At 35.7% G+C, this 15626-nt stretch overlaps 1 protein-coding gene across 4 annotated transcripts in view; it reads right to left on the bottom strand.

Annotated features, from left to right (window-relative positions):
* Window positions 1-2922: 2922 nt before the first annotated feature.
* The window catches only part of LOC134259417 (zinc finger protein GLI4-like), a 76717-nt gene continuing 64013 nt past the window's right edge, over window positions 2923-15626 (bottom strand). For all 4 annotated transcript variants that reach the window (XM_062742002.1, XM_062742001.1, XM_062742003.1 and 1 more), the window contains 10 exons: window positions 12305-12522; window positions 11935-12061; window positions 11666-11811; window positions 11216-11365; window positions 10760-10924; window positions 10373-10534; window positions 9768-10043; window positions 9344-9461; window positions 7849-7947; window positions 2923-7626 (listed from right to left, as the gene is read on the bottom strand). In XM_062742002.1, the coding sequence (XP_062597986.1) occupies window positions 5336-7626; window positions 7849-7947; window positions 9344-9461; window positions 9768-10043; window positions 10373-10534; window positions 10760-10924; window positions 11216-11365; window positions 11666-11811; window positions 11935-12061; window positions 12305-12522 (3752 nt within the window). In that variant the 3' untranslated portion in view covers window positions 2923-5335. The remainder of the gene's footprint in view (window positions 7627-7848; window positions 7948-9343; window positions 9462-9767; window positions 10044-10372; window positions 10535-10759; window positions 10925-11215; window positions 11366-11665; window positions 11812-11934; window positions 12062-12304; window positions 12523-15626) is intronic.

The following is a 15626-nucleotide window of genomic DNA, read 5'->3' as shown; positions in this document are numbered from 1 at the left end:
GAATCAAACTAAGTCGAGAAAGCATGAAAATGCAAACACAATCAGTTCGAATTTTCTCCGAAAACGCCGCTATTTACTTCAGGAATATTTGCAGCATATTTATTTCTCAAATCGTTACATATATTTTATCAAAATTAAAGCATTCTTCCACTTGTCTACAAATCGAACATACTTGCAATTGAACAATATTTCTTTGAAAACCTTGCAATCTTTTTTTCTTACCCTCCACAATGATTCGATGCGGCAGATCAGAGTTAACTGCTCTTGACTTTTCTATAATTTAGAACCATTCCGGATATTTTACTTTCCGTAATATTTTGCACTGAAAAGACAAGATGTCAATAATTACATTGATACAAATAAACAAACAACCCCATATTTCAACAATATTGAACAGAGAGACAAACAAGACAAGTTATCATGTTGTAAATTTTGCATTTATAAATTTTGCATGCAAGTAATATCCCCCCCCCCCGGTAGTTGTAAATTTACAACGCGATACTTATCAAAGTTTAGTTATGTTTTCTTGTTTATTTACATCAAAATAATAAAACGATGTCCGATAGCTTGATGTTATGATTAATTAAATAAAGTATTTCCACGGGTGCTTGTGGAACCCCCCACCCCCACCCCCGTATTCCCAACCCAAGATTTAAGGATTTTTTTTAATATAGTACACATTACAAAATTTAAATTGACAGGAGATCATGGAAGATAGACATCACAATTAATTAATTGAAGAACGATACAATTAAATAATAAAAAATAAAAGGTAGATGTATTTGAATCAATGATAGGTAACACTGAATTTAACATGTACCTTTTTCCAAATCTTTTGTGTGCACGAGAACGCAGACTGATTTAATTTTGCGCACAGCTTTTATCTTGGCTTGTGAAATCAAGTTGTAAAAAATGATCTGTTCTACATGTGGAAACTGTACTGTGATCCATCATGGATTAACGAACCCAAGATTATAGATTGTATACTGAAAATCGGTGATACTTGTGCTTTGTCAGACATCGTCAAATTATCTAGTTAACACACCTATTGACATACCGGTAAATAATTCCCCAAGAGGACAGACCTACAAATTTTTAAAGATTTGTAGTTTAAAGAATATAAATATATTGCTAAAAAAGTAATGTTTGAAAATTTCGGACTTCAAATCATCTACCAATAGAATCTGGAAGTTAATGAGGAAGAACTTCCGACATACAATCTATCTAAAGATATGAGATATCGAACGGTAAAAATGGGGAGAAAAAGTAATGGGGGCTTTCTGAAAACATTTTCATGTATGTATTCAATATACCAGAGTTTGGGATATCGAAGTTCAACTGTAAACATGTACTAGTATATCATGAAAAAAATGAGATATATTTTAATTAGCCGACCAAGGATCCATTATGAAGACAAATCAATTCACAAGACATGGGAATGTTTGCAAGTCAATGGTCCTATAGAAATATTTGTTTATAACATCCCTTTTTTGGCCTCTTCTTGGATATCTCTCTTTAGATGAAGGAATAGACCTTCATTTGTACAAATTAGAATTTCATTAACCCAAGGATGCTTTGTACCAACTTTCAATTTGGTTATAATTGGCCTAAAGGTTCTGAAAAATAAGTAAAACATTTGAAGTTTACAATAGATGGACAGACAGACAATAGCTGTGTCCTTGAACTTTCAGCCAAGGAAAGCTAATAAACTTATCTCCCTTTGTTTAAGGGTCACATACTATTTTTAGGTCATATGAGGCACTCAGGTGACCTATTGCTATTTCTTTTTTGGAAACTTTTGAAAATTTTCAGCTTCTCCTCTGAAACCACTGAAGCAATTTCAACCAAATGTGGCATATATAGCATCTAGGGGAACAAAAATGATAAATTTCATTGTCCATGCCCCCCCCCCCCTCCACCGGAGACCACTAAAATTAATGCAATCTTTAAATAAATTCTCCTTTAGTCCTGGAAATCTAGCAGTCAAACTGTTGGCATTATTGTAATAAGTACTGTGTCCTCTACCAAAATTGTGAATTTCATGGCCCCCGAGGGGTTCTAGGGCTCTGTTGATTACATACTAAAAATGGATTAATTCTTTGAAAATATTCTTTTCTGCTATTGGGCATTAAACAAACTTAAAATATAGCTATGGTATGCAAGGGTGCCTCTTCCAAAATTGTCAAGGGTTCTGCTGTTAGGACAGGGCTTTATTGATTATATATAGTGAAAATGCATTAATTCTTTTAAAATCTTCTCTTGCTCTTGGTTGTTAAACAAATTAACTACATACATAGACATGGTGAGCAAGGGTGCCTCTTCCAGTATTGTTAATTTCAAGGCCCCTGCATCAGGAGTACTGTAGAAGGGGGGTCTATTGATTAAATACTGAAATTAAGAATGTTTTGAAGTCTGCTCCTTGGTATTGACCAAGCAATTAGGATGAGCTAGGGTGCCTTTTACAAAATTTTGAAATGTATGACCCCAGGGTCTGGGGTTCCTGTGGGGTAGGGAAACTACTGGTCAGTGGTGATTTTTAATGATTAGTTTAATTGATTCTTCTTTGTTCCATTACTTTGCCTATGGGTAATAAGTAACCAAACTAAGCATGCCAAGTGTATAGTTAAGATGTGCAATTGTGCCTCTTTCCAAATTGTGAATGTAATGACCTCTGGTTTCAAACATGAACCAAATTCAACTATTGAAAAGTTGTTATATGATGCTCAAGTGACTTATAAGGCCCATGGGCCTATTGTTAGTAAGAAATTAAAGCTCTTTGCCCATGCAAGTCGTAACTGACCAAGGGGTTCTTGAGATAGTGGTATGGCCCACATGTCAGAAACTTTATGCACACCAAACAAATGGCCATAGCATTAGCTCCATGAGTCTACAGCCCAGAATAGCTACAAATGGCAAAAGTAGTCATTTTTGAATTGTATTAGAATTTTATTGAATCATATTTTGACATGTAAATGTAACATATATATAATTGATAAACAAACACAATATATTTCACTAACATTTTACTCATCGTTTTAAAATTTCTTTTCAAAATATAAGGAAAATCACAGAGAATGCAGTGATAAGATTCTTGGGGGGAAAAACTTGCAAAGATAAAACATTCTGCATTTTCAGTGATGCTTCTGTACATATTGTATAATAATGTAACTAAAATCACTAACGTCAAAGTGAAAATGTTGAAAATGCATGAAAATACAGTATGTACATTAAGTAAAAATGTATTACGCCTCGTGTAATAGCACTTAAAAAAAGTAGGTCAATATCATGTAACAACCATTCATAATAATCTCAACATCAATAAAAATCTGTAGAATGTATAAAAATACAGTGATGCACCAAATGTTGCAAAATGAGATTCAAAACCTCTAAAATATACACTAACCTTTTAAAATAATCTCTTAACAAAATGGACAGAGGCATATATAAATCTAATTCAGATATAGAGAAAATCTCCTATCTATAACTGAATTAATACCTAAATTAATATTTTTTTGTGTGTGTAAATAGTAACCATTTCACGAGAACTCAAAGTCTGAGTTAATGCTATTTTAAGAAGCAACTATTGTATTCAGACTCTGGTCAAAATATTCAAATCTACTCAAGAAATGGTCATGTTAAGCACCAAACCTGCCTCTCTGACAATCTATAATTTCAAACGAAGAAAGTAAAACCTTATCCATAATTGTGAATCATATATTTATGTACTTCAGTAACTGCTAAGCTGCTGAAGGGAGCTAATTGTTTGACATTTACCCTGTTCATTCAATGTGTCAAATTTCTCACATACCCTGTTTGCAATTTTCAGAAATAACTACATGCAATAGATATTTCAGATATTTGAGCACTTTTACCACCTTCTTAAATAAATGCAGTATATACTGCATGTTAATTTCCAAAACAAATAAAATCTAATGAATACTATTTCGAGGTTTAAAAATCTGTGCAGATACTATAACAAAAGCATTATTTTATTCCTTTACTGAAAATTTCCCCCTCTATACGAAAAGAATCCCTTTTTAATGCTGCCCTTAGAAGAGATCAACACCTGATGAATAGAAATGTGTACCATGTACAGTTAAGTTTACAAAATACTGTCACAAATCTCTGGCATATCTCATTCAAGATTCAGGAATTCACAAACATATCCTGTCAATACCAATAACTGTCTATACATATGAAGCACTTTAAAGGCAGAAAATACTTGCTAATTCATGATATATATTTATGCTGATCAGGCTTGCAAAAAATTACACCCCTCCCATGTAATGTCATGAAACTATAGTATGAGGTTCATCTGCTCAAAGAAATATAAAATTACACATCTCTTCAGACACACACATTAAACATCTCTTTAGAAACAGAATTTTTCCGTTTCTTTCCGAGAAAAAAAAAGTTGAGTATTCATTTAGCAGTAAATTTGATCTTTGTTTTTGAGCCATTTATTGATGAGTACTACTATAAATGTGTTTGAAAAAAGGTGTTTGAAATAAAAAGGGTAAAAATAAATATTCCTTAAGGCACATTTCTGCAACACATAATCTCTTGTAAAGTTTTTTTTTACCATACACATGAATTCTTTAAATATCAAACAAGTGATCATAGAAGAGCATCATCAGTAAAACAATTCCAAAAAGGCACAAAATTGATGAAAAAAGCACTAATCTTCACTAAAAATGTACAATGAAAAATATACCATAAAATGTATGCAACTAATAAATGATAATAAAAAATTAATGAGATACATGTATAAATGTTAACATTTGATGACAACAAAATATACAGTTCACTGACTGTTGACAGTTACAACTGCCCAGTTTAATATTAAGAGACAAGACAAATGTCTTCAAAAATAACCAATCATAGACAATTGATCTTCAAAATGTCAACTGCACTAAAAAAATAAGAGAGAGATATGTACTCCCATAATTTGTCTTGGAAGACTCAATCAGCACCAAAACCATTTTGTCACTTTTCTTCAAGATGAAATGTATGTGAAAGACATCTTTTTTTGTGCAAAATATCAAGTTTTTGATGAATTTTCTCTCTCTTTCAACCCAGCACATTAAAATTTCCCGATTAGAAACCATTCTTATTTTGGCACTTTAAAAAGAAATTCTTTTGCATAAAAAAAGGAACTTTGAAACTGCCGTTAACAGTTTAATATGTACATCCTCTTCTAAAACCTAAACAAAAAAGATAAAGAAAATCTTCCATTCACTACAAAGCTGAAATCACTGTAATCTATTATAGCACTTATAAGAACACATTTTCCAAGAAAACACAACATATTTTCCCTTATTTAGTGAAGCTATCATCAGTGCCTCATGTTTAAATACTTATTTTCCTCTGCTAGCTGGGTTAATACAGAACTCATATCGTTGACCACCATGTTATTAGAACTCAGCAGAGACGCATTGTATCTAACAGACGACTGGGATGCTGAACGATGACTCATCGCAGTGGGCGTGCACACCTCTGAAATCGAACTCATGTTATCCAACAAGTTTTCTGAAGAAATTGAGTTAATGTTCTCCATGAATTCTTCAATGATAGGGGGTGGGGGATGCTGGGGTTGAGGGGGAGGGGGCGGGGCCTCTTTCCTGTCTGTAGAACTGGTCACCTGGTTACATCCTGGGGACATCTCCATCTGTGTTGGGTACCCAGGCTGTGGCATCAGCTGGTTGGGGTTGGGCTGGTTATTGGCCAGCTGTGGCTCCATATTCATGTTCTGCCTGTACATCATGTTTGGTGAATTCTGGGGGTACATTGGGGGACAGGGGGGCTGGGGCATTATGTTCCCTGTCTGATTCTGGTTATACATGCCCTGCTGCTGTTGTTGTTGCTGGTTGTTGTACATTTGCTGTTGGTGCTGGCGCATCACCATCTGATTCCTGCCCTTAGCCCGAGGTGGAATGTGAGATGTACTGATATGTGGCACCTGGACTTGAGGACTTTCAGATTCTCGTTTATTGATGGGAGGCTGGGGTTGATGCATCATGCCTCCCATGGGTTGTTGCATGGCGTTCTGAGATAACCCTTTGGGCATGTTTGGGGGGTGAGGCATGTTGACTTGAGATGGAAGGGAGTTGTTCATGAATTGCTGATTAGGTATTCCTTGGTTAGTATTGTTCATTGTGTTCCACTGGTTCATGTTCATATTTTGATTCATGTTCATTCGCATCATTTGTGGGTTCATATTTTGTTGCATAGTCCTGTACATTTGGTTTCCAGGGGAAGGTTGTGATATATTTCGATGTGGTAGATGTGAGTTCTGGTTATTAGACATGGGACCATTTGGAGGATGAGGCATGGGAACATTGGGTGGGTGGGGCATTGGTCCATTGGAAGACATGAGGGGGCCATTTTCATAATTAGAAGCATGGGGCATTCCAGTTTGCATCATATTTGAACCTTGAGGTATATTCTGAAGGTTTGCTTGAGTTCCTTGCAAATTATTAAATCCTTGATTACACACAGGATTCATGGGCATATTGCCACCCATAACTTGCATATTTTGGTTCTGCATAGTTTGCATCATATTTTGTTGCATATTGTTTTGATTCATATCACCACAGTTTTGTAATCTGGTGTTATTATTAAATTGTTGCATTCCATTGACATTGTTGTACATCATATCCTGATTATTGCCTTGATTTCCATAGTAACCACCATTGACCTGCATATTGGCGTCCATATCTCCTGGGAGGGGCGTGGTCTGGTTCAGGTCTTGAGTCATTATACTCGCCCTGGATGACGCCGCGACTTCCGTCTCAGCTATTGAGTTATCCAGGTGGTAATAATGCTCATTGAGGAAGCGCTGCATGTCGTCCGGAATCAACATATCCTCGTTATCGTCCATCATCTTCTCCAGGAGCTCCATCTCATTATCAAAATCAGCGCCATTCTCATACTCATCATTTTCCTGCACACTGTTATCGGTAGCTATGCTACTGCGTGAAGAATTAAACGTGCAGTTAGAGTCTGTTTTTGTCAGTAATGACTTCATGCTTTGTGGGACAGGTAGTGGTCTCATCATGTTGAGGCTGTGGAACCTCTGAAGGCGTTTGAGGGCACTGAAGTTTGGATCCAGTGTCCTGACCGGGTCACTAGCCCTCCTCCTCTCCTGATTGGGGATCTCATGAGGGAGGGGGGTCCTGCAGGGGGTACTTGTCCTAGCTCCATCAAGGTCATGCCTGGCCGATAAGAACCTCTGAACACGTTCTCGCGATTTGCTATGTGGGCTGCGTAATGTAATGGCTTGAGATTGCACTATGAGATTTGGGTGACTCCCCAAGTGAGTTTTTGAGAACTGGGCAGCCACATTGCTGATGTTGCTGTTGCTCGATTCACTTGAGCGACGACTATGACCTTGCTGCATGTGCATAGGTAGGTTTCCCGTGATATCATACTCGTAAGGTGAGTTTGTAATGCTGAGACGAGCAGATATCTGAGAAGCCTCACTCGAGCGTCGGCTGGAGAATTTGCTACCAGGATTGAACGGACTTGTTTCTGACCTCATGCTGGACATGTACGAGCTGATCGTGCTTGTGTTACTGTCGCGACGTCCAACTCCATATATATTTCCAGGAACAAGCTCATTACGATCTACAACAACAAAAGTATCTTATTCATGCTACATATTCACTTTTCAATGTTCTTGTTTGCATCCAACATAAATATGCACAACATTACATGTATCAATTGAAAAAAAAAAATTGTAGCTTTACTATAGTTTGTTCCAGCTTAACCGTTTGTAACTTAAACCCTGGGATATTTTGAAATTTACCTGCAGATATAACTTGTGCAATGTGATAATTGAGAACTTACTATTGAGATCTTGAGTAAGACGCTTGATCTGAGGATTTTTAAGGTGTAGTGCTTTAGTACTGAGGTCTGTGAACGGGGTCTGATTACACTGTTGGTTACCTGGAAATATAGAAATACAGGCATGTAATATAAATACAAGTAGATCTAAAAAGAGCCCAGTTAATATAAAGTGTTAAAAAAATCCTAGCCTTTTGTATCATTAAATTATCTTATGATTAACTAAATGGCATTTTCTGCAAATTGGTGATCCAAAATATCTGATACTATTTCATATGATAATAATTTTGTCAAATATTAAAATACACTTTATCTAAATATTTTAAATTTTAACATATGATATAACGTTTTATACAATACATGCCTCTACGTTTTTACGCATTCTTAAAAATAATAATTCAGTTTCAATTAATGCTTTTATTTACCGCACATGCTGTACGTAACGTCCTTTTTTTATTCATGAGTTCGTCTTTTTTTTAAGTTATTGATCAAATTTTAGTATATATATCTTGTGTAACTTTCCAAATTTCTGGGTTAGTTGGTAATTTAAAATCCTTCAGAGTGTTTGACTTTAGAGTATCCACTTTTTGTATGAAAAACCCCTACAGAAGAAAGTCCAATGGATTAAATCAGAGGGATGTATGGCCATGCAAACACAGTCTGTCCTTAACGAAATCAGTTCCTTAAAGAATGTTTTCTGTAACCATCCAGGAACTTATCCTGAGTCCTGATGTGTGTGTGTGTATGGGGGGGGGGTGCTCTATTTTGTTGGAAATGAATATCAGCAGTATGAATACCTTTCTTTGAGAGCTGGAATGAATTCGTTAATCAGAAGGTGCAAGTAATGGTCACTGTTAACAGTTTTCGCCTCTCCAACAACTGTGACAGATTAAACATTTCTGGTTGTCCGAAGCCTTCCATTGTTTTTAAACGGGCATCTTCTAGTGAACCAATCTTTTGAAATCTTTTCACTTACCTGAGTAACTGCAGTTTTGTTAGCTTAGTTTGTCCGATGAATGTCTTTTGTAATGACACGAATCTCTGTTATTTTGAAATGTTACCTGCAAATTATAATTGGGCAATTTTTGCAACTCCCTGATTTGATCTATCCATGTTAAATAACTAGTAACAAATTTATGACGTCATAACATCATGATAACATCAAATTTTTTCCGTATTTACAAATTTATCAAAATGATAGGTGTAGCGGTTTAAAATGATGTATAAATGAAATATGTTAATATAATTGACAAAATCCTAGTTATTGAAAGTCATTAAATAGTATTAACAGATATTTTGGATTGGTTGTATATCTACTTTTTCTTTATTGCAATATGAGGTATATTCTATGAATCAATTCAAAACAAGAAGATTTCAATTTTACTTTGCTAAGTCCTCTAGCTTTCTCCATTGATGCCCATGGAGTGGTTCAAAGACCTTTAGAAGCTTAGAAGTTAATAATGTCCACTTCAAGACAGATACATTTTACAAGAATTACCTGATGTAGATATCTGAGGTAGAGTTACTTTGCTTGGCAGGGTTTTTAACTTTTGCTGAAGGGTCCTAGTTGTGTTCAGCCTATTAGTTCTAGCAACAACTGCTGCTGTCCCATGAATCTGCAACAAAAAGTTGGAATAAAATGACCTTGGTTCTGTTTCAAACCCTGATACAGTGAAACCTGTCTAATCTGACAATCACTAGGAGACAATTTAAGTGTTTTGTTGGATATACAGGGTGCGAGATTTTACAGCATAGAGGACAATGAAAACAGTAAAATTGAAATTTACATTAAGGTTGGATTGACAATGAAATGGACAGGAGGACAGGACAGGTTACAGATTAGACCATTTTCACTGTACACTATACATCACTTTTACAAAACATAGATCTGATAATCAGATGTGACTAATGATAGAAAATACCTCAACGTCTTCCGACTCTGGAATGTCCTCCTCTTCCTCAAGGTCACCGTGCCTGTCAATCATGTGGGAGGTGTGGTCCTCAATGAGATCGGGCTGATTATTACACGTGACATTCACCTCGGGACTGCTGTCGGGGGAGGAATGGTGGTGGGGGCCCATCCCATTACCCCCCACACTGTCCTGAGATTGGCGCCGCTCTCCCCCCAGTGCATGGAGGGGGGTCACTGTCAGGCACTCCTCCACCTTCTTATGACTGTCGTCTTTTTTATCAGGGTCCTGTTCAAAACATTGTATATAAAAATTTAACAATCACTGTCAATAATTTCCAAGAATCTGGAAACTGTATATTTGCAAATAATTGTCTTCCGTTCTACCAATGACACTGAATTCAGACATAAATCAACCTTATCCAACTTGCCATAACTTTTTTTTCTGCTTAGCACAATTTTTTGCAAAAAAATTTCAAAACAGGTATATTTGCAATTCTACAGGGGAGTTTAAGACTTATTAAGAAATCTGTATGATAAACAACTGGTAGCAAATTTTAATTAAATTTATTTTTTCCTGCAATTAAATGTAGATGAAGATAAATAAGAGCCCTGTACCTGTTCCCCTTCTTCGCGCCTCTCCTGTTTACACGTCCCGTCTCCTTTGTGTTTTTTGTTGGCGTAGAACTCCGGACCATGGACAGTTTTAACATGCTTCCGTAGAGAGCTGGGGTCAGTATAACGTTTTGTACACCCTGGAGCCTTACATATGTAGGGTTTCTACAAGGTAGTCAAATTAATTTAGAAAAAATGTCTTTGCTGCTGAAATGTTTCATGCATGATTTAATAAGAGGTCAATAATTTGCTTTCTTTTCACCTTTACTTTCAATCTGTGATTGCTTATAAACTAAGTTAACTTTCTATCTTTTTCCACCTGCCTGTTAACAAACTTGGTAAGTAACTACAAGTACTGAGTAAGTACTGATGATTACTTAGATTACTTACAGCATTAGAGTGAGTCCTGTTCTGGTGCTTGGCGCGGTCCGAGGCGTTACTGAAGGCTTTGGTACAGCCAGGAAACTCACACATGTATGGCTTCTCACCTGTATGGGAGCGAAGGTGAGTCTTCAAGTTCTCCAGACGAGAGTAAGCTTTGTTACAGCCCTCAAACTAGGTATCAAAAGAAAGATCATCATGTAAGTACAAAAAAATCAGCTTGTAGAAACAAAAATAATATCATGATGTACATGTATGTACAAAAACAAAGATCATTATGTAGGTACAGAATATAAACAGCAGAGATAATTTAAAAGAATGAAGAAATGGGAACACCATGGAGAATTTAAAATAAATTGTATTAAAAGACTTAGGTTATGTATATACAGTTAACAAAGACATCATATAAATGCTTCACGTGAAAACATTACACAATCAGAGTACAGATGCATTTGTTTGACATACTGTGCATTTGTGTGGTTTTTCTCCCGTGTGGCGTCTCATATGCACCACCAACATGTACTGGGCCTTGAACGGCTTCTCCTCGCGGCTACACTCCTTCCATCGACAAATAAACATCTTCTTGTTGGCTTGTATATGATCTATGTTAATATGCTACAACCAAACACAAATAATATGATGGTTATTTCTTTTAAATAGTATTAAAAAAGTTAACCAAAAATCCAGTACATACGACAAAAAAATGTTTTGTGAAAATATGCATAAATGACTCTTGACTTTGCCAGTAATGGTACAATGTCAAAATAATCTGCTAATTTCTTTTTTCCCATATATGCAGAGAATATAAATGATTTGTGCTGTTTGTTCACTTAATTGCACTAAAGGTCTGCTTTTATAAAGTGACTATGACCATAAACTTTAACAATCTATAATTCTTTAAATATATGACAGTACCTTCACCAGGTCATCTTGAGTAGGGAACTCGAGGGAACAGTTTTCCCAGTGACAGTTTGTTTCTATGAAGTCGGGCTCCCCTTCCACCGGGATATGTTTTCCCTGAGAGTCAATCGTGGGCTTTTCATCATCATCATGTACATCTCCTAAGAACAGAAAATCAGAGTTATCTCTCTTTACCTCCACTTCAAAGAAAAGCTGTTTATCATGTTTATAAATATCATTTGTTTTCAATCACGTAAAATGAGTAAGCTATGAAATATACATACTATGAGATCCATGGTGTGACTCTGCCTCTTTCTTGATCTTTGACTTTTTGACCTCTATAGGGTTGGGATCAACAGTACTGCTTACAACACTGCTGCCTGCATCCTTTGTTGTTGTAGAAATCTGTGACTGTTCCCCAGAACAAAAAAATCATTATTCTTCATAAAAAATGCGAACTGAACAAGTCTGTATGTGGGGTCAACTTAAAATAAAGTTTATTTGCCCAACTCAGGATGAAAAATGGGTTGGTAGGTAGATTGATCCCCCCCCAAAAAAAGTTTCAACATTAATGCCAATTATTAAAAATCTACTTTCCAGAATACATGAAAAAATAATTCTGGTCTAGAACTTGATTCTGTATGGCTTGTTTACCTGTGAGTGGTCAGTCTTGGGTGGTGGCTGTTGAGGGGGCAGTGTTGTCTGTGTAGAGGGAGGCATTCCCATGTGCCCACCCTGGTGCATCCTTCCCGGGGCCATCATGGGCTGTTGCATCATGGGATGCATGAAGGGTGGGCCCTGCATGCTGCTAGCCGACGGTCTAAAATAGGGCAGTTGTGTCTGATGTGCAGGACTAACAGCCCCCAAAGATGCTGAAATAAAAACAAAGTTTAAAAGTGAAATATTGTAACATTTGACAACATTAATTATAATAGAAATGTAGAAGCTTTAACAAGCAGCAAAACCACAATAGATATGTTTATGTCTGAAAAACAGTACTTTACAACATCATATGTCACATGTTATTTAGATAAAGGCATACAAGTCTCTCTGCATGAATTCTTTCCAAAGATTTTTCTGTTCCGAGTTTTTGATCATCCAACTTTACCAAATTTTGAAATTAGAAGGGGGAAAAATTTCACTATGAGAGGATGCCTGCTTAATAATTTGAAATCTGTACCCTTATATTTCTTGAAATTATTGTTGTAAACATTTTATACACATTTATTTCAATTTAGAATTTTGGACTTCTTTTACAGCTCTATCCTAGACCTGAGGGTCCATGCAACAAATTGAAGCATAGCCCTAGTTGTGACTCTATCACAGTCCCAGGCCGATCTTTGAAGAATTCAAATCTAGACCAAATTTGGATGCTAAGATCCAAGTATTTTTTGATACATAACATGTACTTCAGTTCTGGGCAAGTGGTTCTATGAAATAAAACTTGTAAAAAATCCATGGCCCTTTAGCTGAATTTCTCACCCTTATAATGCTTTGAGGTAAATTGGCCAGTGGAAATTGGAAAATAGTTATTAAAAATGTTCAAAAGCTTGTAAATTATAAGCTCTGTGGAAAAAAAGTTCAAATTTGATCAAATACTCTCAAATTACTAAAATTACACTGTCAATGATAATTTTCTCTATATTAAGGAATACTTGTAAATATGAAAATTGTGAAAAAACTCAATTCTTTCATCTATATATATTTTTTTGTTATTTTTTCGTATTTTCTCTACATGGACGGTGGATCATTAGAATGCTCCCAACTCTCTGAGATAACAGGAAGTACAGAAAACCTAGAAATCTTTGTTTATCTCCAAAAAACTTCAAAAGAAGGTCTCCTAGAAGATGGTTTTTCTGAACTTGTATTTTCCATTAGTCACCAGTTAATTAGCAAAAACATGAAGGCAATTAAAATGAAAGAAAATAGGGTTGCTCTGCAGCGAAGTTGTTCTGTGAGTTGTCTTGAAGCTAGCACCTGTATGTGTTCAATGTGAGTGAACTTTGATCAGTATACAAATACAAGGGCCAGAATTAGAAACGACAGTCAAATTGTTTAAGCCTTGTGGAACCCCACTCGAGATCAGATGGAGTTAAAATAACAAATCTGTAAACCTTGAGAAATTCCATCAGCTCCATTAGACACACAAAATGATATTGCAAGTCTGAGCTTCAAAGAAGATATATCTCGACAAAAACATATATCAACAAACACCAGTTCTATAGGCAATTACCTAGATAGGCAATACAATGCGTAAAAAGCACAGCAAGACTGCAAGATCTGTTTTATTTATCATGTTAAGTTTCCACCAAATTTACAATGAAAAATATTCTTTTTACTGGCTGGATAAAACCTCTTCTGCCTTTTGGTGTAAATCATTATTGTATTCCCCTAATGGAGCCCCAAATATTCAGTGCTGTAGGGGAGCCCCCCACTCTACCAATCTCCAACCTCCCATTTGAAGATCCATTATTCTTGAGGTAAATACTTATGGAATGAGCCTCTGGTTACACCTACAGTACAAAACTAAATCTGAGGAAGTCAGAAAATCAGGCTCCATGGAATTTGTGATGCAATTCATAAATCACCGGGATACCAACTAGCAGACACACTAAGGAGGAAATGAGGCCACATAAAGGGAAACCAGTCAGTTTCCACCATTATACACTGATCTTTGTTTATACCCTTTGGCAATAAAAAACTATTAGAACTCATCAGAGCTTTTCCTCAACAAAATAATAGATCTTCTGAGGGGCTGCTTAATATTTAGTGGTAAAAGAAGTTTAGGGTGAGAAAACATTGGCAGACATTAGGGGGATCAACTGTATCACATAAAACGATCAAGCCCTTGCAGGTGCTACAGATTCTTTTTCAATATTACACTTTATAATTTGCACAATAAACTGTCTGATTTGTGGCAGATAAAACCATATGTGTGGTTTCTAAGCTTGGATGAATCTGTGCATGATATAAACACAATTTTCCAATTTTAAATATCCTGTTGGTTTTACAAATACTGAGAACTGAGATTTTGGCACAAAACACTTCAGTTACAAATAATGGGTTCCTCTCTCAAGTAAATTCATTTATCATTAAGCTAATAATTAATTCTGAAGTTTCCCAAAAACTAAGACTGTGTATAGTAATCAGCACTGTCAATTCAAATGATAAACTCCGTTCATCCCAATTACAGAGTTCTTAAGTTTATCATTTTATCTATTCTAACCACAGAACCAAAGTTTTCTCAGTGTGGTTTTTTGCACTGCCAGTCCTGTTACACATAGATTTAAGTGACCTCTTTTCATTGTACAAAAAAAGTTAACTTGGTGTAGACTGTACCCAGTCAGGGGTCATTTTGCGAGCAGGCAATTTTTAAAAAGACAAATGGAAAGACTTCACCATTTTTGTCCCATATAAATACTTTGATTGAAATTTTACCTTAAGCTGCAGATTTAACGCTTCTTTAATGGATTCTAGTTTTCTTAAATTTACAGTGTAATGTTAAGAAATGAACAAGTAGACATGAAAGTGCAAAATTTTAACAGAAAATTTAGGCCTATTTGCCAAGCATATCTAGGAATTTAAGAATCTTGGACAATTTTTTTTGTGGCACTATATAATTTGTGTCACTGGCAGGATTCCTAATTCAGCATCTTTGGCACAATTCTTTGTGTGCTTTCTCATTGACAGTATAAAAGTTTGATTCTGCATTACTGGCACATTATAATTCATTTAAAATCTGATAGCCCTTTTTCAATGTTTGCAGTAAATACAGCATACTGAAAAAATGAAATCCAACCATGAATCTACTTTTAGAAATTTAGCATATAGAAATATTTGAGAATATATCAGTATCTTTCATTACTCTTTATAATGATGACCAGGAAATAATGATGATTAGGAATCATTTGTGAATTTTGTTGAAGTTTAAGCTTCTTCAACCTTTCCAATTATCAGTAATGTATGGCAGAGAGTT

The sequence above is a fragment of the Saccostrea cucullata genome, unplaced genomic scaffold (genome assembly GCF_032062105.1).
Source record: "Saccostrea cucullata isolate Sc308-1 unplaced genomic scaffold, CSIRO_AGI_Scuc_v1 ctg840, whole genome shotgun sequence".
Classification (NCBI taxonomy): domain Eukaryota; kingdom Metazoa; phylum Mollusca; class Bivalvia; order Ostreida; family Ostreidae; genus Saccostrea; species Saccostrea cuccullata.
This window is presented reverse-complemented; position numbering and strand designations above follow the sequence as displayed.